The sequence below is a fragment of the Salvelinus fontinalis genome, chromosome 27, assembly GCF_029448725.1.
Source record: "Salvelinus fontinalis isolate EN_2023a chromosome 27, ASM2944872v1, whole genome shotgun sequence".
In the NCBI taxonomy this organism is placed as follows: domain Eukaryota; kingdom Metazoa; phylum Chordata; class Actinopteri; order Salmoniformes; family Salmonidae; genus Salvelinus; species Salvelinus fontinalis.
This window is the reverse complement of record NC_074691.1, coordinates 25440439-25466190: the sequence shown is the minus strand read 5'-3', so window position 1 is coordinate 25466190 and position 25752 is coordinate 25440439. Positions and strand designations below refer to the sequence as shown.

Genomic DNA, 25752 nt, shown 5'->3' with positions numbered 1-25752 from the left:
GTAGGTAGGGTAGACAGAACAGGTGAGTGTAGGTAGGGTAGACAGAACAGGTGAGTGTAGGTAGGGTAGACAGAACAGGTCAGTGCAGGTAGGGTAGACAGAACAGGTGAGTGTAGGTAGGGTAGACAGAACAGGTCAGTGCAGGTAGGGTAGACAGAACAGGTGAGTGTAGGTAGGGTAGACAGAACAGGTGAGTACAGGTAGGGTAGACAGAACAGGTGAGTGCAGGTAGGGTAGACAGAACAGGTGAGTACAGGTATGGTAGACAGAACAGGTGAGTGTAGGTAGGGTAGACAGAACAGGTGAGTGTAGGTAGGGTAGACAGAACAGGTGAGTACAGGTAGGGTAGACAGAACAGGTGAGTACAGGTAGGGTAGACAGAACAGGTGAGTGCAGGTAGAGTAGACAGAACAGGTGAGGGTAGGTAGGGTAGACAGAACAGGTGAGTGTAGGTAGGGTAGACAGAACAGGTGAGTGCAGGTAGGGTAGACAGAACAGGTGAGTACAGGTAGGGTAGACAGAACAGGTGAGTGCAGGTAGGGTAGACAGAACAGGTGAGTGTAGGTAGGGTAGACAGAACAGGTGAGTACAGATAGGGTAGACAGAACAGGTGAGTACAGGTAGGGTAGACAGAACAGGTGAGTGTAGGTAGGGTAGACAGAACAGGTGAGTACAGGTAGGGTAGACAGAACAGGTGAGTGCAGGTAGGGTAGACAGAACAGGTGAGTGTAGGTAGGGTAGACAGAACAGGTGAGTGTAGGTAGGGTAGACAGAACAGGTGAGTACAGGTAGGGTAGACAGAACAGGTGAGTGCAGGTAGGGTAGACAGAACAGGTGAGTACAGGTAGGGTAGACAGAACAGGTGAGTGCAGGTAGAGTAGACAGAACAGGTGAGGGTAGGTAGGGTAGACAGAACAGGTGAGTACAGGTAGGGTAGACAGAACAGGTGAGTGCAGGTAGGGTAGACAGAACAGGTGACTGTAGGTAGGGTAGACAGAACAGGTGAGTACAGGTATGGTAGACAGAACAGGTGAGTGTAGGTAGGGTAGACAGAATAGGTGAGTGTAGGTAGGCTAGACAGAACAGGTGAGTACAGGTAGGGTAGACAGAACAGGTGAGTACAGGTAGGGTAGACAGAACAGGTGAGTGCAGGTAGGGTAGACAGAACAGGTGAGTGTAGGTAGGGTAGACAGAACAGGTGAGTACAGGTAGGGTAGACAGAACAGGTGAGTGTAGGTAGGGTAGACAGAACAGGTGAGTGTAGGTAGGGTAGACAGAACAGGTGAGTACAGGTAGGGTAGACAGAACAGGTGATGGTAGGTAGGGTAGACAGAACAGGTGAGTACAGGTAGGGTAGACAGAACAGGTGAGTACAGGTAGGGTAGACAGAACAGGTGAGTACAGGTAGGGTAGACAGAACAGGTGAGTGCAGGTAGGGTAGACAGAACAGGTGAGTACAGGTAGGGTAGACAGAACAGGTGAGTACAGGTAGGGTAGACAGAACAGGTGATGGTAGGTAGGGTAGACAGAACAGGTGAGTACAGGTAGGGTAGACAGAACAGGTGACTGTAGGTAGGGTAGACAGAACAGGTGAGTACAGGTAGGGTAGACAGAACAGGTGAGTGTAGGTAGGGTAGACAGAACAGGTGAGTACAGGTAGGGTAGACAGAACAGGTGAGTGCAGGTAGGGTAGACAGAACAGGTGAGTGTAGGTAGGGTAGACAGAACAGGTGAGTACAGGTAGGGTAGACAGAACAGGTGAGTGCAGGTAGGGTAGACAGAACAGGTGAGTGTAGGTAGGGTAGACAGAACAGGTGAGTGTAGGTAGGGTAGACAGAACAGGTGAGTACAGGTAGGGTAGACAGAACAGGTGAGTACAGGTAGGGTAGACAGAACAGGTGAGTGTAGGTAGGGTAGACAGAACAGGTGAGTGTAGGTAGGGTAGACAGAACAGGTGAGTGTAGGTAGGGTAGACAGAACAGGTCAGTGCAGGTAGGGTAGACAGAACAGGTCAGTGCAGGTAGGGTAGACAGAACAGGTGAGTGTAGGTAGGGTAGACAGAACAGGTGAGGGTAGGTAGGGTAGACAGAACAGGTCAGTGCAGGTAGGGTAGACAGAACAGGTAAGTGTAGGTAAGGTAGACAGAACAGGTGAGGGTAGGTAGGGTAGACAGAACAGGTGAGTGTAGGTAGGGTAGACAGAACAGGTGAGTGTAGGTAGGGTAGACAGAACAGGTCAGTGCAGGTAGGGTAGACAGAACAGGTGAGTGTAGGTAGGGTAGACAGAACAGGTCAGTGCAGGTAGGGTAGACAGAACAGGTGAGTGTAGGTAGGGTAGACAGAACAGGTGAGGGTAGGTAGGGTAGACAGAACAGGTCAGTGCAGGTAGGGTAGACAGAACAGGTGAGTGTAGGTAGGGTAGACAGAACAGGTGAGGGTAGGTAGGGTAGACAGAACAGGTGAGTGCAGGTAGGGTAGACAGAACAGGTGAGTGTAGGTAGGGTATACAGAACAGGTGAGTGTAGGTAGGGTAGACAGAACAGGTGAGGGTAGGTAGGGTAGACAGAACAGGTGAGGGTAGGTAGGGTAGACAGAACAGGTCAGTGCAGGTAAGGTAGACAGAACAGGTCAGTGTAGGTAGGGTAGACAGAACAGGTGAGTGCAGGTAGGGTAGACAGAACAGGTGAGTGCAGGTAGGGTAGACAGAACAGGTGAGTGCAGGTAGGGTAGACAGAACAGGTGAGTGCAGGTAGGGTAGACAGAAAAGGTCAGTGCAGGTAGGGTAGACAGAACAGGTGAGTGCAGGTAGGGTAGACCGAACAGGTGAGTGCAGGTAGGGTAGACAGAACAGGTGAGTACAGGTAGGGTAGACAGAACAGGTGAGTACAGGTAGGGTAGACAGAACAGGTGAGTGTAGGTAGGGTAGACAGAACAGGTGAGTACAGGTAGGGTAGACAGAACAGGTGAGTGTAGGTAGGGTAGACAGAACAGGTGAGTACAGGTAGGGTAGACAGAACAGGTGACTGTAGGTAGGGTAGACAGAACAGGTAAGTGTAGGTAAGGTAGACAGAACAGGTGAGGGTAGGTAGGGTAGACAGAACAGGTGAGTGTATGTAGGGTAGACAGAACAGGTAAGTGTAGGTGAGGTAGACAGAACAGGTGAGGGTAGGTAGGGTAGACAGAACAGGTGAGTGTAGGTAGGGTAGACAGAACAGGTGAGTGCAGGTAGGGTAGACAGAACAGGTGAGTACAGGTAGGGTAGACAGAACAGGTGAGTGCAGGTAGGGTAGACAGAACAGGTGACTGTAGGTAGGGTAGACAGAACAGGTGAGTACAGGTATGGTAGACAGAACAGGTGAGTGTAGGTAGGGTAGACAGAACAGGTGAGTGTAGGTAGGCTAGACAGAACAGGTGAGTACAGGTAGGGTAGACAGAACAGGTGAGTACAGGTAGGGTAGACAGAACAGGTGAGTGTAGGTAGGGTAGACAGAACAGGTGAGTACAGGTAGGGTAGACAGAACAGGTGAGTGCAGGTAGGGTAGACAGAACAGGTGAGTGTAGGTAGGGTAGACAGAACAGGTGAGTGTAGGTAGGGTAGACAGAACAGGTGAGTACAGGTAGGGTAGACAGAACAGGTGAGTACAGGTAGGGTAGACAGAACAGGTGAGTGTAGGTAGGGTAGACAGAACAGGTGAGTGTAGGTAGGGTAGACAGAACAGGTGAGTGTAGGTAGGGTAGACAGAACAGGTCAGTGCAGGTAGGGTAGACAGAACAGGTGAGTGTAGGTAGGGTAGACAGAACAGGTCAGTGCAGGTAGGGTAGACAGAACAGGTGAGTGTAGGTAGGGTAGACAGAACAGGTGAGTACAGGTAGGGTAGACAGAACAGGTGAGTGCAGGTAGGGTAGACAGAACAGGTGACTGTAGGTAGGGTAGACAGAACAGGTGAGTACAGGTATGGTAGACAGAACAGGTGAGTGTAGGTAGGGTAGACAGAACAGGTGAGTGTAGGTAGGGTAGACAGAACAGGTGAGTACAGGTAGGGTAGACAGAACAGGTGAGTACAGGTAGGGTAGACAGAACAGGTGAGTGCAGGTAGAGTAGACAGAACAGGTGAGGGTAGGTAGGGTAGACAGAACAGGTGAGTGTAGGTAGGGTAGACAGAACAGGTGAGTGCAGGTAGGGTAGACAGAACAGGTGAGTACAGGTAGGGTAGACAGAACAGGTGAGTGCAGGTAGGGTAGACAGAACAGGTGAGTGTAGGTAGGGTAGACAGAACAGGTGAGTACAGATAGGGTAGACAGAACAGGTGAGTACAGGTAGGGTAGACAGAACAGGTGAGTGTAGGTAGGGTAGACAGAACAGGTGAGTACAGGTAGGGTAGACAGAACAGGTGAGTGCAGGTAGGGTAGACAGAACAGGTGAGTGTAGGTAGGGTAGACAGAACAGGTGAGTGTAGGTAGGGTAGACAGAACAGGTGAGTACAGGTAGGGTAGACAGAACAGGTGAGTGCAGGTAGGGTAGACAGAACAGGTGACTGTAGGTAGGGTAGACAGAACAGGCGAGTACAGGTATGGTAGACAGAACAGGTGAGTGTAGGTAGGGTAGACAGAACAGGTGAGTGTAGGTAGGGTAGACAGAACAGGTGAGTACAGGTAGGGTAGACAGAACAGGTGAGTACAGGTAGGGTAGACAGAACAGGTGAGTGCAGGTAGAGTAGACAGAACAGGTGAGGGTAGGTAGGGTAGACAGAACAGGTGAGTACAGGTAGGGTAGACAGAACAGGTGAGTGCAGGTAGGGTAGACAGAACAGGTGACTGTAGGTAGGGTAGACAGAACAGGTGAGTACAGGTATGGTAGACAGAACAGGTGAGTGTAGGTAGGGTAGACAGAACAGGTGAGTGTAGGTAGGCTAGACAGAACAGGTGAGTACAGGTAGGGTAGACAGAACAGGTGAGTACAGGTAGGGTAGACAGAACAGGTGAGTGCAGGTAGGGTAGACAGAACAGGTGAGTGTAGGTAGGGTAGACAGAACAGGTGAGTACAGGTAGGGTAGACAGAACAGGTGAGTGTAGGTAGGGTAGACAGAACAGGTGAGTGTAGGTAGGGTAGACAGAACAGGTGAGTACAGGTAGGGTAGACAGAACAGGTGATGGTAGGTAGGGTAGACAGAACAGGTGAGTACAGGTAGGGTAGACAGAACAGGTGAGTACAGGTAGGGTAGACAGAACAGGTGAGTACAGGTAGGGTAGACAGAACAGGTGAGTGCAGGTAGGGTAGACAGAACAGGTGAGTACAGGTAGGGTAGACAGAACAGGTGAGTACAGGTAGGGTAGACAGAACAGGTGATGGTAGGTAGGGTAGACAGAACAGGTGAGTACAGGTAGGGTAGACAGAACAGGTGACTGTAGGTAGGGTAGACAGAACAGGTGAGTACAGGTAGGGTAGACAGAACAGGTGAGTGTAGGTAGGGTAGACAGAACAGGTGAGTACAGGTAGGGTAGACAGAACAGGTGAGTGCAGGTAGGGTAGACAGAACAGGTGAGTGTAGGTAGGGTAGACAGAACAGGTGAGTACAGGTAGGGTAGACAGAACAGGTGAGTGCAGGTAGGGTAGACAGAACAGGTGAGTGTAGGTAGGGTAGACAGAACAGGTGAGTGTAGGTAGGGTAGACAGAACAGGTGAGTACAGGTAGGGTAGACAGAACAGGTGAGTACAGGTAGGGTAGACAGAACAGGTGAGTGTAGGTAGGGTAGACAGAACAGGTGAGTGTAGGTAGGGTAGACAGAACAGGTGAGTGTAGGTAGGGTAGACAGAACAGGTCAGTGCAGGTAGGGTAGACAGAACAGGTGAGTGTAGGTAGGGTAGACAGAACAGGTGAGTTTAGGTAGGGTAGACAGAACAGGTGAGTGCAGGTAGGGTAGACAGAACAGGTGAGTGTAGGTAGGGTAGACAGAACAGGTGAGTGTAGGTAGGGTAGACAGAACAGGTGAGTACAGGTAGGGTAGACAGAACAGGTGAGTACAGGTAGGGTAGACAGAACAGGTGAGTGTAGGTAGGGTAGACAGAACAGGTGAGTGTAGGTAGGGTAGACAGAACAGGTGAGTACAGGTAGGGTAGACAGAACAGGTGAGTACAGGTAGGGTAGACAGAACAGGTGAGTGCAGGTAGGGTAGACAGAACAGGTGAGTGTAGGTAGGGTAGACAGAACAGGGCAGTGCAGGTAGGGTAGACAGAACAGGTCAGTGCAGGTAGGGTAGACAGAACAGGTGAGTGTAGGTAGGGTAGACAGAACAGGTGAGTACAGGTAGGGTAGACAGAACAGGTGAGTGCAGGTAGGGTAGACAGAACAGGTGAGTGTAGGTAGGGTAGACAGAACAGGTGAGTACAGGTAGGGTAGACAGAACAGGTGAGTGCAGGTAGGGTAGACAGAACAGGTGAGTACAGGTAGGGTAGACAGAACAGGGCAGTGCAGGTAGGGTAGACAGAACAGGTCAGTGCAGGTAAGGAAGACAGAACAGGTGAGGGTAGGTAGGGTAGACAGAACAGGTGAGTGTAGGTAGGGTAGACAGAACAGGTAAGTGTAGGTAGGGTAGACAGAACAGGTAAGTGTAGGTAAGGTAGACAGAACAGGTGAGGGTAGGTAGGGTAGACAGAACAGGTGAGGGTAGGTAGGGTAGACAGAACAGGTAAGTGTAGGTAGGGTAGACAGAACAGGTAAGTGTAGGTAAGGTAGACAGAACAGGTGAGGGTAGGTAGGGTAGACAGAACAGGTGAGTGTAGGTAGGGTAGACAGAACAGGTGAGTGTAGGTAGGGTAGACAGAACAGGTGAGTGTAGGTAGGGTAGACAGAACAGGTGAGTACAGGTAGGGTAGACAGAACAGGTGAGTGCAGGTAGGGTAGACAGAACAGGTGAGTGCAGGTAGGGTAGACAGAACAAGTGTTTGTTGTTGCAGCCCTGTTCCACCCCTTTATGTAAATGTTGTCATATATGCAAATAGACCCAGTGTATTTAAGAAAATTAGGCACATATCATTTTCATTGTTTTAACACAAAATATAATATAAATACCTGATACAATTAGAAAATGTATATATGACTGCAATCCTCCCCCCAAAAAACAGGGACATTTTATGTTCTATAATTTTATGTGCTATAATTCATTCAATACTTGATGGATAAAAAAGGAATCAACAAGTTTGGAGTATCTTCATCTGTTGTCTAAGTGTTGCATTTATTAGAATTGTTTTTAAAACTGTTTAACAATTTTGATGACCATTTCTATTTTCATTATTTGACGTTAGCCTATTACAGAAATGTAATATTCCTCTTGTGGGAGAAATTTGATTCACTTGAGAGATTTTCACACACTCCCTCTCCCCGGAATAGATTTGAATAGATTAATAATATATATAATCTATTGTAGCTAGAATGGCCTTTGTAGTTTTGGCTTCTATTCTTATTGCTGCCATAGGCTAGTCAGTCTGAATACCAGTCTGCAGAAATGTTGAGGGTGCTGTTTGGATAGGCACCTGAGGTGCACAGGACGGAAAGGAACCTCACTGGCTGAATTTGATTCACTTTGAAAGGGTCAAACAACCATATATGATCATGTGTTACTTATTAGTTATCACAGTACTAAAAATAAAGACATTTAAGAATAGGCCTACCTGTGAGGTATGTGTTGTGGGAGGAGTTGATGAAGTAATGAGGCAGTGGTAGGGTCATGTCTTCACTCTGGTCCAGCTTCTCTGGGGGGATGATGCTGTTCTCTTCACTACTCAGGTACTTGGCAAAGCCGTCCACCGAGATCTGACCTGTGGGAACACACAAAAACACACAACATGTTACTGGTTGGACTGTAGTAGGGCTGTCCCCAACTGTCCCCAACTCAAAAAAACTTGGCCGACCAAAAGTTGTCTGTTTTAAACGTGTATTTTTGCATATATAGACACACCCTATGTGTTTGAAAGAAATCAACAATAGGTATTGAGCTTGTCTGATGCTTTAAGTTTACGGTTTTATGAAATAAACAAATGCCTCAAGAGGGCGCCAGAGATCTAGATAACCAGAAGAAGAAAACCTGACCCAACTATTCTCCTCCCGCTCCTGTTGGCTTTCGCAGATTCTGCTATTACTCTCCTGAAGTTGCCGGTAATAGGCTACATGAGGAGTCAGCAACTTTTCTCCTATGGAATGCCAATTTATCTTACATTTCTACCCATCTGTGTGCCAGTTATTGTTTTCACATGCACATTTTCGTGAAACAGTTTCATTTAATTTATAATAAGGTCTTCATATCTCAAAATCATTGTCATGTGGTTAATCAAAATTCTATCCAAACCTAAATTAAAATGATACTAACCTAAAAAGTAACTTCTATTGCCATTGTCAACTATGTTAAAACAGCCTACATGAAGCCAATAAATAAAAACATTGCAGCCTGCAGGTAGAAAATATCCTGATGAAAATAAATATCCTATAAATCACATTGGCTACACATGGCCTGTCTGCAACGAATTTGAAACATTGTATCAACAATTAACTTGGTTACAGGGAAGCTTTTGCTAGCGAACTTGCAACATTGTATAAAATATTCTGGGCCCTCAGTTTCCTGGACCAGTGAGCTCGGGACAGACACAGCTGGAGGCTATTTGCACAAGGGATAAGAAGCAGTGCTTGACTTGGGCATGTTCTACTGCTTGAGCTCCTGTTCCTCTTATAGAATCAATAGTATTGTGGACCCAAAATGAGTACCATACCCTATTTCAGTCCAAGTCAAGCACCGATAAGAAGTAATCAGATGTTTCCATTGGATCAGAGCATGACATTTTTCCCTTTCACGCTGAGTGGTAATTGAAAGGGAGAGAGCTGGAATGATTCTTAAAATACATCGAGGAACTATTGCAATTCTCAATGGATGTAAAAACAAACTTTGTTTGCTGTTTGAGGTGAAGAAAACATTACTTTGAGAAGCTCCACAGGTCATTAGTGGTGGTGCGTTAAGCCAATCAGAAATACTATCAGATCCCCAAATGGGCACATTTATATGTCTACATTTGCGCGGAGGTCAGGTAGCCTATAGGTCTACTTCTATGTATAATCAGGTCAGGTAGCCTATAGGTCTACTTCTATGTATAATCAGGTCAGGTAGCCTATAGGTCTACTTCTATGTATAATCAGGTCAGGTAGCCTATAGGTCTACTTCTATGTATAATCAAGTCAGGTAGCCTATAGGTCTACTTCTATGTATAATCAGGTCAGGTAGCCTATAGGTCTACTTCTATGTATAATCAGGTCAGGTAGCCTATAGGTCTACTTCTATGTATAATCAGGTCAGTTAGCCTATAGGTCTACTTCTATGTATAATCAGGTCAGGTAGCCTATAGGTCTACTTCTATGTATAATCAAGTCAGGTAGCCTATAGGTCTACTTCTATGTATAATCAGGTCAGGTAGCCTATAGGTCTACTTCTATGTATAATCAGGTCAGGTAGCCTATAGGTCTACTTCTATGTATAATCAAGTCAGGTAGCCTATAGGTCTACTTCTATGTATAATCAGGTCAGGTAGCCTATAGGTCTACTTCTATGTATAATCAGGTCAGGTAGCCTATAGGTCTACTTCTATGTATAATCAAGTCAGGTAGCCTATAGGTCTACTTCTATGTATAATCAAGTCAGGTAGCCTATAGGTCTACTTCTATGTATAATCAAGTCAGGTAGCCTATAGGTCTACTTCTATGTATAATCAGGTCAGTTAGCCTATAGGTCTACTTCTATGTATAATCAGGTCAGGTAGCCTATAGGTCTACTTCTATGTATAATCAGGTCAGGTAGCCTATAGGTCTACTTCTATGTATAATCAGGTCACAATCTCTATTTGTTACTGCTCAACTAAAACAATGTCTATTTGTTACTGTTTGACTAAAACAATGTCTATTTGTTACTGTTTGACTAAAACAATGTCTACTTGTTACTGTTTGACTAAAACAATCTCTGTTTGTTACTGTTTGACTAAAACAATCTCTATTTGTTACTGCTCAACTAAAACAATCTCTAATTGTTACTGTTTGACTACAACAATCCCTATTTGTTACTGCTCAACTAAAACAATCTCTAATTGTTACTGCTCAACTAAAACAGTCTCTATTTGTTACTGCTCAACTAAAACAATCTATATTTGTTACTGCTCAACTAAAACAATCTCTAATTGTTACTGCTCAACTAAAACAATCTCTATTTGTTACTGTTTGACTAAAACAATCTCTATTTGTTACTGTTTGACTAAAACAATCACTATTTGTTACTGTTCAACTAAAACAATCTCTAATTGTTACTGCTCAACTAAAACAATCTCTACTTGTTACTGTTTGACTAAAACAATCTCTATTTGTTACTGTTTGACTAAAACAATCTCTATTTGCTACTGCTCAACTAAAACAATCTCTATTTGTTACTGCTCAACTAAAACAATCTCTATTTGTTACTGCTCAACTAAAACAATCTCTAATTGTTACTGCTCAACTAAAACAATCTCTATTTGTTACTGTTTGACTAAAACAATCTCTATTTGTTACTGCTCAACTAAAACAATCTCTAGTTGTTACTGCTCAACTAAAAGAATCTCTATTTGTTACTGTTTGACTAAAACAATCACTATTTGTTACTGTTCAACTAAAACAATCTCTAATTGTTACTGCTCAACTAAAACAATCTCTATTTGTTACTGTTTGACTAAAACAATCTCTATTTGTTACTGTTTGACTAAAACAATCTCTATTTGCTACTGCTCAACTAAAACAATCTCTATTTGTTACTGCTCAACTAAAACAATCTCTATTTGTTACTGTTTGACTAAAACCATCTCTATTTGTTACTGCTCAACTAAAACAATCTCTAAATGTTACTGCTCAACTAAAACAATCTCTATTTGTTACTGCTCAACTAAAACAATCTCTATTTGTTACTGCTCAACTAAAACAATCTCTAAATGTTACTGCTCAACTAAAACAATCTCTAAATGTTACTGCTCAACTAAAACAATCTCTATTTGTTACTGCTCAACTAAAACAATCTCTATTTGTTACTGCTCAACTAAAACAATCTCTATTTGTTACTGTTTGACTAAAACAATGTCTATTTGTTACTGTTTGACTAAAACAATCTCTATTTGTCACTGCTCAACTAAAACAATCTCTATTTGTTACTGTTTGACTAAAACAATGTCTATTTGTTACTGCTCAACTAAAACAATCTCTATTTGTTACTGTTTGACTAAAACAATCTCTATTTGTTACTGCTCAACTAAAACAATCTCTATTTGTTACTGTTTGACTAAAACAATGTCTATTTGTTACTGCTCAACTAAAACAATCTCTAGTTGTTACTGCTCAACTAAAACAATCTCTATTTGTTACTGCTCAACTAAAACAATCTCTAATTGTTACTGTTTGACTAAAACAATCTCTATTTGTTACTGCTCAACTAAAACAATCTCTAGTTGTTACTGCTCAACTAAAACAATCTCTATTTGTTACTGCTCAACTAAAACAATCTCTATTTGTTACTGCTCAACTAAAACAATGTCTATTTGTTACTGTTTGACTAAAACAATGTCTACTTGTTACTGTTTGACTAAAACAATGTCTATTTGTTACTGTTTGACTAAAACAATGTCTATTTGTTACTGTTTGACTAAAACAATCTCTATTTGTTACTGTTTGACTAAAACAAACTCTATTTGTTACTGCTCAACTAAAACAATGTCTATTTGTTACTGCTCAACTAAAACAATCTCTAATTGTTACTGTTTGACTAAAACAATCTCTATTTGTTACTGCTCAACTAAAACAATCTCTATTTGTTACTGCTCAACTAAAACAATCTATATTTGTTACTGCTCAACTAAAACAATCTCTATTTGTTACTGCTAAAATAAAACAATCTCTATGTGTTACTGTTTGACTAAAACAATCTCTATATGTTACTGTTTGACTAAAACAATCTCTATTTGTTACTGCTCAACTAAAACAATCTCTATGTGTTACTGCTCAACTAAAACAATCTCTATGTGTTACTGCTCAACTAAAACAATCTCTATGTGTTACTGCTCAACTAAAACAATCTCTATGTGTTACTGCTCAACTAAAACAATCTCTATGTGTTACTGCTCAACTAAAACAATCTCTATTTGTTACTGTTTGACTAAAACAATCTCTAGTTGTTACTGCTCAACTAAAACAATCTCTATTTGTTACTGCTCAACTAAAACAATCTCTATTTGTTACTGTTTGACTAAAACAATCTCTATGTGTTACTGCTCAACTAAAACAATCTCTATTTGTTACTGTTTGACTAAAATAATCTCTAGTTGTTACTGTTTGACTAAAACAATCACTATTTGTTACTGCTCAACTAAAACAATCACTATTTGTTACTGCTCAACTAAAACAAGCTCTATTTGTTACTGTTTGACTAAAACAATCTCTATGTGTTACTGCTCAACTAAAACAATCTCTATTTGTTACTGTTTGACTAAAACAATCTCTAGTTGTTACTGTTTGACTAAAACAATCACTGTTTGTTACTGCTCAACCAAAACAATCACTATTTGTTACTGCTCAACTAAAACAATCTCTATTTGTTACTGTTTGACTAAAACAATCTCTATTTGTTACTGCTCAACTTAAACAATCTTGGTCGAAAGCCTAAAGACTAAACAATCGACCAGTCATAATAATTGGGATCCGCCCTAAACTGTATCTTTTTTATTAAACCCTCACTACTCAAATACCTGGGAAAGCCCCCCGCCTACATCTGACCTGCAGGATGACAAGATAAGCAGAACAACAGAGATAACAGTCAGAGAGAGTAGAAATACTGGAAGACAACATGTTAAATGTTGTCAGCTTTGTAGTATGGTGTAGGTTTAGCTAAGTGTTAGGTTGAAGAGCTAAACCCATTAGAGTTGAAACCTGTTAATCTCCAGAGCTGCTGCTAACAGAAGCAGACAGGCTGTAACCTGCTGATTCATCACTAGTGTAACCTGCTAACAGAAGCAGACAGGCTGTAACCTGCTGATTCATCACTAGTGTAACCTGCTGATTCATCACTAGTGTAACCTGCTGACAGAAGCCGACAGGCTGTAACCTGCTGATTCATCACTAGTGTAACCTGCTAACAGAAGCAGACAGGCTGTAACCTGCTGATTCATCACTAGTGTAACCTGCTAACAGAAGCAGACAGGCTGTAACCTGCTGATTCATCACTAGTGTAACCTGCTAACAGAAGCAGACAGGCTGTAACCTGCTGATTCATCACTAGTGTAACCTGCTAACAGAAGCAGACAGGCTGTAACCTGCTGATTCATCACTAGTGTAACCTGCTAACAGAAGCAGACAGGCTGTAACGTGCTGATTCATCACTAGTGTAACCTGCTAACAGAAGCAGACAGGCTGTAACGTGCTGATTCATCACTAGTGTAACCTGCTAACAGAAGCAGACAGGCTGTAACCTGCTGATTCATCACTAGTGTAACCTGCTAACAGAAGCAGACAGGCTGTAACCTGCTGATTCATCACTAGTGTAACCTGCTAACAGAAGCAGACAGGCTGTAACCTGCTGATTCATCACTAGTGTAACCTGCTAACAGAAGCAGACAGGCTGTAACGTGCTGATTCATCACTAGTGTAACCTGCTGATTCATCACTAGTGTAACCTGCTAACAGAAGCAGACAGGCTGTAACCTGCTGATTCATCACTAGTGTAACCTGATGGGAGATGTTTCACCATTCACATTTTCAGCCATTGACACATTCCCTCATTCGATCAGTGTGTGCGTGTGTGTCACAGGAGGCTGCTGAGGGGAGGACGGCTCATCATAATGGCTGGAATGGAGTGAATGGGATCAAACTATGTGTTTGATGTGTTTTACACAGTTAAGTACAATCCGTTCTAGTTCCTACTATTTACCCTACCTCCCCAGTTATGTGGGGTGTGTGCGTGTCTAAATTAGAGGGCCACTGAAATCAATCTCAGGGACAAAGTCTGTTTCAATCCCAGACTATAAGGACCTATGACACACACTGAGTCACCCTACAATCCATACTCTGGTGCACTTACAGCATTTGTGTGTGTGATCAATCGTACAACTGTTTGATCAATGGTACAACCCAGAGGCAAAGGATGTTGTAATAACTAATAAGTTCTTTTAGCTTCCCGATTTAAAATCACTCAAACATCGAATAGCATTTCTAAATGCAGTAATCAGGTGCATGAAGCTGAATGGTGCTGAATAAAAGCTGCATTTGACACTTCAAAACCTCCAGCTCTCCTGACGGACATGCTCCCTTTAAATCATACACATCACTTGCACAGACACGTACACACACGCACACACACATATACTAAACCAGCCTCCTTTGATCAATGATCTCCATAGCGGGGAATCCAGGGAAATAAACGCTAACACAAGCAGCCAATTAGCCTCTCTCAACTGTACAGGCACACAGAACTAACGACTGACACACACACACACACACACACACGCACACGCACACGCGCACACGTGCACACAGGCGCACACAGATGCATGTGCACACACCTATCTCCCTCTGTGGTAAAATCCCTCTGTCATACAGCTGAACAGCTCAGGCTTACAACTAAAACACATACCCCCCCACCAGCATACACCACTCCCAACTACCAATACAAACACAAATGAAATAGCAACATACTGTACACAAAGGCAAACATGCTTGGGGCTTTAATGCATTAGCTCGCTAACATGCTAATATTCTAACTGAAACTAACTCTCCTCCTTACTCCTATATTGCATGGAACACATTCAATCGCTAATTTGCTAGCTCGTTTATGCTAATTAATGCAGCTCTGCCCTCTGCAGACTTTCACGGCTAATTAACAGTGTTCTCTCTGTGACATCGGAGCTAGCCGGATCCCTGGGGAGACCACAGAGGACAGCTTTAAACTCGTACAGACTTCACCTCTGCAGGGACACTGGAGAGGGTAAGCTGATCCTAGATCTGTGGCTGTAGGGCTCATTCTACCTACCCTGTGGCTGTAGGGCTCATTCTACCTACCCTGTGGCTGTAGGGCTCCTTTCACCTACCCTGTGGCTGTAGGGCTCCTTCTACCTACCCTGTGGCTCTAGGGCTCCTTCTACCTACCCTGTGGCTGTAGGGCTCCTTCTACCTACCCTGTGGCTGTAGGGCTCCTTCTACCTACCCTGTGGCTGTAGGGCTCCTTCTATCTACCCTGTGGCTGTAGAGCTCCTTCTACATACCCTGTGGCTCTAGGGCTCCTTCTACCTACCCTGTGGCTGTAGGGCTCCTTCTACCTACCCTGTGGCTGTAGGGCTCCTTCTACCTACCCTGTGGCTGTAGGGCTCCTTCTACCTACCCCGAGGCTGTAGGGCTCCTTCTACCTACCCTGTGGCTGTAGGGCTCCTTCTACCTACCCTGTGGCTGTAGGGCTCCTTCTACCTACCCTGTGACTGTAGGGCTCCTTCTACCTACCCTGTTGATCTAGGGCTCCTTCTACCTACCCTGTGGCTATAGGGCTCCTTCTACCTACCCTGTGGCTGTAGGGCTCCTTCTACCTACCCTGTGGCTGTAGGGCTCCTTCTACCTACCCTGTTGCTCTAGGGCTCCTTCTACCTACCCTGTGGCTGTAGGGCTCCTTATACCTACCCTGTGGCTGTAGGGCTCCTTCTACCTACCCTGTGGCTGTAGGGCTCCTTCTACCTACCCTGTGGCTGTAGGGCTCCTTCTACCTACCCTGTGGCTGTAGGGCTCCTTCTATCTACCCTGTGGCTGTAGGGCTCCTTCTACCTACCCTGTGGCTGTAGGGCTCCTTCTACCTACCCTGTGGCTGTAGGGCTCCTTCTACCTACCCTATGGCTGTAGGGCTCCTTCTACCTACCCTGTGGCTGTAGGGCTCCTTCTATCTACCCTGTGGCTGTAGGGCTCCTTCTACCTACCCTGTGGCTGTAGGGCTCCTTCTACCTACCCTGTGGCTATAGGGCTCCTTCTACCTACCCTGTGGCTGTAGGGCTCCTTCTACCTACCCTGTGGCTGTAGGGCTCCTTCTACCTACCCTGTGGCTGGGGACAGTGGGAACTTTTATCATAACCACGACACAGTGACCAACTGTGACTGCTGCGTGGATGTCTGACTGGTTTTAAAGAAACAAATTAGCCCTGTTGTGTGTTAATGAGAGTGTATCAAAGCCTTGTATAATCTCTTCTACCAGCTCTGTGTCTGAGTGTAACGAACGTCTGAATGCTTTCCCTACGGTCACATAAAACCCTTTAAACACTGTAAAAACCTTCCAATATTAGGTAGACTCCCCTCACAAACAGAGGCTTACACTTTTCAAGGTAGTACTAGTTTGTAAGTCACTACAATGGCAGGTTGGATTGAAGGCTTCAAACGCTGTTAGGCTTTCCAGAGTTAAAGTTCACAGTTAGATCATCAAAGGTTTATACAGATTTGATTTAGACATAACTGACTTTGACCAAATACTAAACTTTGGACTACTTTAATACACAAGTACATTTTCCCAATTCTTTTGGTCCCCTAAAGAAAGTGCTGTAATTTATAAATGTATAATTTGAAAATACCCTAAAATTAAAGCTGGCAGTCTCTACTTTAACCTCATAGTCATGTATTATTTCAAATCCAAAGTGCTGAGTACAGAGACAAAACTACAAAAAATGTGTCACTGTCCCAATACTTTTGGAGCTCACTGTTTAGTTATATCTTCAAGAATCAATGGGTACATATATTAATGTAAAAGTCCAAAAATAGATGTACCAACTGCTGGTTGCCCCTTTAAGACAGAGGTTAAGAGGAGCCTGCTTAGGTCACTGACATTCATTTGGTGAGAGAGAGAGAGAACAGGGAGGACTCCTGTCCTACTCCTCTCAGGCCCTGTCCTACTCCCATCAGACCCTGTTACTACCCCTGTCCTACTCCACTCAGGCCCTGTTACAACTCCTGTCCTACTCCCATCAGGCCCTATTACTACTCCTGTCCTACTCCCATCAGGCCCTGTTACTTCTCCTGCAATACTCCCCCCAGGCCCTGTTACCTCTCCTGTCCTACTCCCCTCAGGCCATGTTACCTCTCCTGTCCTACTCCCCTCAGGCCCTGTTACTCCTCCTGTCCTACTCCCCTCAGGCCATGTTACCTCTCCTGTCCTACTCCCCTCAGGCCCTGTTACTCCTCCTGTCCTACTCCCCTCAGGCCATGTTACCTCTCCTGTCCTACTCCCCTCAGGCCCTGTTACTCCTCCTGTCCTACTCCCCTCAGGCCCTGTTACTTCTCCTGTCCTACTCCCCTCAGGCCCTGTTACTACTCCTGTCCTACTCCCATCAGGCCCTGTCACTCCTCCTGTCCTACTCCCCTCAGGCCCTGTTACTCCTCCTGTCCTACTCCCCTCAGGCCCTGTTACCTCTCCTGTTCTACTCCCCTCAGGCCCTGTTACTCCTCCTGTCCTACTCCCCTCAGGCCCTGTTACTTCTCCTGTCCTACTCCCCTCAGGCCCTGTTACCTCTCCTGTCCTACTCCCCACAGGCCCTGTTACCTCTCCTGTCCTACTCCCCTCAGGCCCTGTTACTCCTCCTGTCCTACTCCCCTCAGGCCCTATTACTATTCCTGTCCTACTCCCCTCAGGCCCTGTTACTCCTCCTGTCCTACTCCCCTCAGACACTGTTACTCCTCCTGTCCTACTCCCCTCAGGCCCTGTTAATTATCCTGTCCTACTTCCCCTCAGGCCCTGTTACTCCTCCTGTCCTACTCCCCGCAGGCCCTGTTACTACTCCTGTCCTAATCCCCTCAGGCCCTGTTACTTCTCCTGTCCTACTCCCCTCAGGCCCTGTTACCTCTCCTGTCCTACTCCCATCAGGCCCTGTTATTCCTCCTGTCCTACTCCCATCAGACCCTGTTACCTCTCCTGTCCTATTCCCATCAGGCCCTGTTATTCCTCCTGTCCTACTCCCATCAGGCCCTGTTATTCCTCCTGGCCTACTCCCCTCAGGCCCTGTTACCTCTCCTGTCCTACTCCCATCAGGCCCTGTTACTCATCCTGTCCTACTCCCCTCAGGCCATGTTACCTCTCCTGTCCTACTCCCATCAGGCCCTGTTACCTCTCCTGTCCTACTCCCATCAGGCCCTGTTACCTCTCCTGTCCTACTCCCCTCAGGCCCTGTTACCTCTCCTGTCCTACTCCCATCAGGCCCTGTTATTCCTCCTGGCCTACTCCCCTCAGGCCCTGTTACCTCTCCTGTCCTACTCCCATCAGGCCCTGTTATTCCTCCTGGCCTACTCCCCTCAGGCCCTGTTACCTCTCCTGTCCTACTCCCCTCAGGCCCTGTTACCTCTCCTGTCCTACTCCCCTCAGGCCCTGTTACCTCTCCTGTCCTATTCCCCTCAGGCCCTGTTACCCCTCCTGTCCTACTCCCATCAGGCTCTGTTACTTCTCCTGTCCTACTCCCATCAGGCCCTGTTACCTCTCCTGTCCTACTCCCCTCAGGCTCTGTTATTCCTCCTGTCCTACTCCCATCAGGCCCTGTTACTCCTCCTGTCCTACTCCCCTCAGGCCCTGTTACCTCTCCTGTCCTACTCCCCTCAGGCCCTGTTACCTCTCCTGTCCTACTCCCCTCAGGCCCTGTTACCTCGCCTGTCCTACTCCCATCAGGCCCTGTTACTACTCCTGTCCTACTCCCCTCAGGCCCTGTTACCTCTCCTGTCCTACTCCCCTCAGGCCCTGTTACTTCTCCTGTCCTACTCCCATCAGGCCCCGTTACCTCTCCTGTCCTACTACCATCAGGCCCCGTTACCTCTCCTGTCCTACTACCATCAGGCCCTGTTACCTCTCCTGTCCTACTCCCATCAGGCCCTGTTACTCCTCCTGTCCTACTCCCATCAGGCCCTGTTACCTCTCCTGTCCTACTCCCCTCAGGCCCTGTTATTCCTCCTGTCCTACTTCCCTCAGGCCCTGTTATTCCTCCTGTCCTACTCCCATCAGGCCCTGTTACCTCTCCTGTCCAACTCCCATCAGACCCTGTTACATCTCCTGTCCTACTCGCCTCAGGCCCTGTTATTCCTCCAGTCCTAATCCCATCAGGCCCTGTTATTCCTCCTGTCCTACTCCCCTCAGGCCCTGTTACCTCTCCTGTCCTACTCCCCTCAGGCCCTGTTACCTCTCCTGTCCTACTCCCATCAGGCCCTGTTATTCCTCCTGTCCTACTCCCCTCAGGCCCTGTTACCTGTCCTGTCCTACTCCCATCAGGCCCTGTTACTACTCCTGTCCTACTCCCCTCGGGCCCTGTTACCTCTCCTGTCCTACTCCCCTCAGGCCCTGTTACCTCTCCTGTCCTACTCCCCTCAGGCCCTGTTACCTCACCTGTCCTACTCCCATCAGACCCTGTTACTCCTCCTGTCCTACTCCCCTCAGGCCCTGTTACCTCTCCTGTCCTACTCCCCTCAGGCCCTGTTACTTCTCCTGTCCTACTCCCATCAGGCCCTGTTACCTCTCCTGTCCTACTCCCCTCAGGCCCTGTTATTCCTCCTGTCCTACTCCCATCAGGCCCTGTTATTCCTCCTGTCCTACTTCCATCAGGCCCTGTTACCCTCTCCTGTCCTACTCCCATCAGGCCCTGTTACTTCTCCTGTCCTACTCCCATCAGGCCCTGTTACCTCTCCTGTCCTACTCCCCTCAGGCCCTGTTATTCCTCCTGTCCTACTCCCATCAGGCCCTGTTACTCCATCTGTCCTACTCCCCTCAGGCCCTGTTACCTCTCCTGTCCTACTCCCCTCAGGCCCTGTTACATCTACTGTCCTACTCCCCTCAGGCCCTGTTACCTCGCCTGTCCTACTCCCATCAGGCCCTGTTACTCCTCCTGTCCTACTCCCCTCAGGCCCTGTTACCTCTCCTGTCCTACTCCCCTCAGGCCCTGTTACCTCTCCTGTCCTACTACCCCAGGCCCTGTTATTCCTCCTGTCCTACTCCCCCCAGGCCCTGTTATTCTTCCTGTCCTACTCCCCTCAGGCCCTGTTACCTCTTCTGTCCTACTCCCCTCAGGCCCTGTTACTCGTCCTGTCCTACTCCCCTCAGGCCCTGTTACTCCTCCTGTCCTACTCCCCTCGGGCACTGTTACTCCTCCTGTCCTACTCCCCCCAGGCCCTGTTAATTATCCTGTCCTACTCCCCTCGGGCCCTGTTTCTCTTCCTGTCCTACTCTCCTCAGGCCCTGTTACTACTCCTGTCCTAATCCCCTCAGGCCCTGTTACTCCTCCTGTCCTACTCCCCTCAGGCCCTGTTACTTCTCCTGTCCTACTCCCCTCAGGCCCTGTTACCACTCCTGTCCTACTCCCATCAGGCCCTGTTACTCCTCCTGTCCTACTCCCATCAGACCCTGTTACTCCTCCTGTCCTACTCCCATCAGGCCCTGTTATTCCTCCTGTCCTACTCCCATCAGGCCCTGTTATTCCTCCTGGCCTACCCCCCTCAGGCCCTGTTACCTTTCCTGTCCTATTCCCATCAGGCCCTGTTACTCCTCCTGTCCTACTCCCAACAGGCCCTGTTACCTCTCCTGTCCTACTCCCATCAGACCCTGTTACCTCTCCTGTCCTACTCCCCTCAGGCCCTGTTACCTCTCCTGTCCTACTCCCATCAGGCCCTGTTATTCCTCCTGGCCTACTCCCCTCAGGCCCTGTTACCTCTCCTGTCCTACTCCCATCAGGCCCTGTTATTCCTCCTGGCCTACTCCCCTCAGGCCCTGTTACCTCTCCTGTCCTACTCCCCTCAGGCCCTGTTACTTCTCCTGTCCTACTCCCCTCAGGCCCTGTTACCCCTCCTGTCCTTCTCCCATCAGGCTCTGTTACTCCTCCTGTCCTACTCCCCTCAGGCCCTGTTACTTCTCCTGTCCTACTCCAATCAGGCCCTGTTACTCCTCCTGTCCTACTCCCCTCAGGCCCTGTTACCTCTCCTGTCCTACTCCCCTCAGGCCCTGTTACTTCTCCTGTTCTACTCCCCTCAGGCCCCGTTACTCCTCCTGTCCTACTCCCATCAGATCCTGTTATTCCTCCTGTCCTACTCCCATCAGGCCCTGTTACCTCTCCTGTCCTACTCCCCTCAGGCCCTGTTACCTCTCCTGTCCTACTCCCATCAGGCCCTGTTATTCCTCCTGTCCTACTCCCCTCAGGCCCTGTTACCTCTCCTGTCCTACTCCCCTCAGGCCCTGTTACCCCTCCTGTCCGACTCCCCTCAGACCCTGTTACCTATCCTGTCCTACTCCCCTCAGTCCCGGTTACCTTTCCTGTCCTACTCCCATCAGGCCCTGTTATTTTTCCTGTCCTACTCCCATCAGGCCCTGTTACTCCTCCTGTCCTACTCCCCTCAGGCCCTGTTACCTCTCCTGTCCTACTCCCATCAGGCCCTGTTACTCCTCCTGTCCTACTCCCCTCAGGCCCTGTTACCTCTCCTGTCCTACTCCCATCAGGCCCTGTTACCTCTCCTGTCCTACTCCCATCAGGCCCTGTTACTCCTCCTGTCCTACTCCCATCAAACCCTGTTACTCCTCCTGTCCTACTCCCATCAGGCACTGTTATTCCTCCTGTCCTACTCCCATCAGGCCCTGTTATTCCTCCTGGCCTACTCCCCTCAGGCCCTGTTACCTTTCCTGTCCTATTCAAATCAGGCCCTGTTACTCCTCCTGTCCTACTCCCCTCAGGCCATGTTTCCTCTCCTGTCCTACTCCCATCAGGCCCTGTTACCTCTCCTGTCCTACTCCCATCAGACCCTGTTACCTTCCTGTCCTACTCCCCTCAGGCCCTGTTACCTCTCCTGTCCTACTCCCATCAGGCCCTGTTATTCCTCCTGGCCTACTCCCCTCAGGCCCTGTTACCTCTCCTGTCCTACTCCCATCAGGCCCTGTTATTCCTCCTGGCCTACTCCCCTCAGGCCCTGTTACCTCTCCTGTCCTACTCCACTCAGGCCCTGTTACCTATCCTGTCCTACTCCCCTCAGGCCCTGTTACCCCTCCTGTCCTACTCCCATCAGGCCCTGTTACTCCTCCTGTCCTACTCCCCTCAGGCCCTGTTACCTCTCCTGTCCTACTCCCATCAGGCCCTGTTACTCCTCCTGTCCTACTCCCCTCAGGCCCTGTTACCTCTCCTGTCCTACTTCCCTCAGGCCCTGTTACTTCTCCTGTTCTACTCCCCTCAGGCCCTGTTACTCCTACTGTCCTACTCCCATCAGATCCTGTTATTGCTCCTGTCCTACTCCCATCAGGCCCTGTTACCTCTCCTGTCCTACTCCCCTCAGGCCCTGTTACCTCTCCTGTCCTACTCCCATCAGGCCCTGTTATTCCTCCTGTCCTACTCCCCTCAGGCCCTGTTACCTCTCCTGTCCTACTCCCCTCAGGCCCTGTTACCTCTCCTGTCCTACTCCCATCAGGCCCTGTTACTCCTCCTGTCCTACTCCCCTCAGACCCTGTTACCTATCCTGTCCTACTCCCCTCAGTCCCGGTTACCTTTCCTGTCCTACTCCCATCAGGCCCTGTTATTTTTCCTGTCCTACTCCCATCAGGCCCTGTTACTCCTCCTGTCCTACTCCCCTCAGGCCCTGTTACCTCTCCTGTCCTACTCCCATCAGGCCCTGTTACTCCTCCTGTCCTACTCCCCTCAGGCCCTGTTACCTCTCCCGTCCTACTCCCCTCAGGCCCTGTTACTTCTCCTGTTCTACTCCCCTCAGGCCCTGTTACTCCTCCTGTCCTACTCACATCAGATCCTGTTATTCCTCCTGTCCTACTCCCATCAGGCCCTGTTACCTCTCCTGTCCTACTCCCCTCAGGCCCTGTTACCTCTCCTGTCCTACTCCCATCAGGCCCTGTTACTCCTCCTGTCCTACTCCCCTCAGGCCCTGTTCCCTCTCCTGTCCTACTCCCCTCAGGCCCTGTTACCTCTCCTGTCCTACTCCCATCAGGCCCTGTTACTCCTCCTGTCCAACTCCCCTCAGACCCTGTTACCTATCCTGTCCTACTCACCTCAGGCCCTGTTACCTCTCCTGTCCTACTCCCCTCAGGCCCTGTTACCTCTCCTGTCCTACTCCCATCAGGCCCTGTTACTCCTCCTGTCCTACTCCCCTCAGGCCCTGTTACCTCTCCTGTCCTACTCCCATCAGGCCCTGTTACCTCTCCTGTCCTACTCCCCTCATGCCCTGTTACTCCTTCCTGTCCTACTCCCCTCAGGCCCTGTTACCTCTCCTGTCCTACTCCCATCAGGCCCTGTTATTTCTCCTGTCCTACTCCCCTCAGACCCTGTTACCTCTCCTGTCCTACTCCCATCAGGCCCTGTTACTCCTCCTGTCCTACTCCCCTCAGGCCCTGTTACCTCTCCTGTCCTACTCCCATCAGGCCCTGTTACCTCTCCTGTCCTACTCCCCTCACGCCCTGTTACTCCTTCCTGTCCTACTCCCCTCAGGCCCTGTTACCTCTCCTGTCCTACTCCCCTCAGGCCCTGTTACCTCACCTGTCCTACTCCCATCAGGCCCTGTTACTTCTCCTGTCCTACTCCCCTCAGACCCTGTTACCTCTCCTGTCCTACTCCCCTCAGACCCTGTTACTCCTTCCTGTCCTACTCCCCTCAGGCCCCGTTACCTCTCCTGTCCTACTCCCATCAGGCCCTGTTATTTCTCCTGTCCTACTCCCCTCAGACCCTGTTACCTCTCCTGTCCTACTCCCCTCAGACCCTGTTACTCCTCCTGTCCTACTCGTCTCAGGCCCTGTTACCTCTCCTGTCCTACTCCCATCAGGCCCTGTTACTCCTCCTGTCCTACTCCCCTCAGGCCCTGTTACCTCTCCTGTCCTACTCCCCTCAGGCCCTGTTACTTCTCCTGTCCTACTCCCGTCAGGCCCTGTTACTCCTCCTGTCTTACTCCCCTCAGGCCCTGTTACCTCTCCTGTCCTACTCCCACCAGGCCCTGTTATTCCTCCTGTCCTACTCCCATTCAGACCCTGTTACTTATCCTGTCCTACTCCCCTCAGACCCTGTTACTTCTCCTGTCCTACTCCCATCAGGCCCTGTTACTTCTCCTGTCCTACTCCCCTCAGGCCCTGTTACTCCTCCTGTCCTACTCCCCTCAGGCCCTGTTACCTCTCCTGTCCTACTCCCATAAGGCCATGTTATTCCTCCTGTCCTACTCCCCTCAGTCCCTGTTACATCTCCTGTCCTACTCCCCTCAGGCCCTGTTACCTCTCCTGTCCTACTCCCATCAGGCCCTGTTATTCCTCCTGTCCTACTCCCATCAGACCCTGTTACCTCTCCTGTCCTTCTCCCATCAGGCCCTGTTATTCCTCCTGTCCTACTCCCATCAGGCCCTGTTACCTCTCCTGTCCTACGCCCATCAGGCCCTGTTACTTCTCCTGTCCTACTCCCATCAGGCCCTGTTACCTCTCCTGTCCTACTCCCCTCAGGCCCTGTTATTCCTCCTGTCCTACTCCCATCAGGCCCTGTTACTCCTCCTGTCCTACTCCCCTCAGGCACTGTTACCCCTCCTGTCCTACTCCCCTCAGGCCCTGTTACCTCTCCTGTCCTACTCCCCTCAGGCCCTGTTACCTCTCCTGTCCTACTCCCATCAGACCCTGTTACATCTCCTGTCCTACTCCCCTCAGGCCCTGTTATTCCTCCTGTCCTACTCCCATCAGGCCCTGTTATTTTTCCTGTCCTACTCCCCTCAGGCCCTGTTACCTCTCCTGTCCTACTCCCATCAGGTCCTGTTACTTCTCCTGTCCTACCCCCCTCAGGCCCTGTTACCTCTCCTGTCCTACTCCCCTCAGGCCCTGTTACCTCTCCTGTCCTACTCCCATCTGACCCCGTTACTTCTCCTGTCCTACTCCCCTCAGGCCCTGTTACTAATCCTGTCCTACTCCCCTCAGGCCCCGTTACCTCTCCTGTCCTACTCCCCTCAGGCACTGTTATTCCACCTGTCCTACTCCTCTCAGGCCCTGTTACCTCTCCTGTCCTACTCCCATCAGGCCCTGTTACTTCTCCTGTCCTACTCCCCTCAGGCCCTGTTACCTCTCCTGTCCTACTCCCCTCAGGCCCTGTTACCTCTCCTGTCCTACTCCCCTCAGGCCCTGTTACTCGTCCTGTCCTACTCCCCTCAGGCCCTGTTACCTCTCCTGTCCTACTCCCCTCAGGCCCTGTTACCTCTCCTGTCCTACTCCCATCAGGCCCTGTTATTCCTCCTGTCCTACTCCCCTCAGGCCCTGTTACCTCTCCTGTCCTACTCCCATCAGGCCCTGTTACTTCTCCTGTCCTACTCCCCTCAGGCCCTGTTACCTCTCCTGTCCTACTCCCCTCAGGCCCTGTTACCTATCCTGTCCTACTCCCATCTGACCCTGTTACCTCTCCTGTCCTACTCCCATCAGGCCCTGTTACTACTCCTGTCCTACTCCCCTCAGGCCCTTTTACCTCTCCTGTCCTACTCCCCTCAGGCACTGTTATTCCTCCTGTCCTACTCCTCTCAGGCCCTGTTACCTCTCCTGTCCTACTCCCATCAGGCCCTCTTACTTCTCCTGTCCTACTCCCCTCAGGCCCTGTTACCTCTCCTGTCCTACTCCCATCAGGCCCTCTTACTTCTCCTGTCCTACTCCCCTCAGGCCCTGTTACCTCTCCTGTCCTACTCCCCTCAGGCCATGTTACCTCTCCTGTCCTACTCCCCCCAGGCCC

General features: G+C 48.6%; 1 protein-coding gene across 7 annotated transcripts in view; it reads right to left on the bottom strand.

Moving 5' to 3' along the window:
- LOC129825349 (1-phosphatidylinositol 4,5-bisphosphate phosphodiesterase beta-1-like) overlaps positions 1–25752 on the bottom strand; it is a 285736-nt gene that overhangs the window by 66180 nt on the left and 193804 nt on the right. For all 7 annotated transcript variants that reach the window (XM_055885380.1, XM_055885381.1, XM_055885375.1 and 4 more), the window contains exon 10: positions 7669–7815. In XM_055885380.1, the coding sequence (XP_055741355.1) occupies positions 7669–7815 (147 nt within the window). The remainder of the gene's footprint in view (positions 1–7668; positions 7816–25752) is intronic.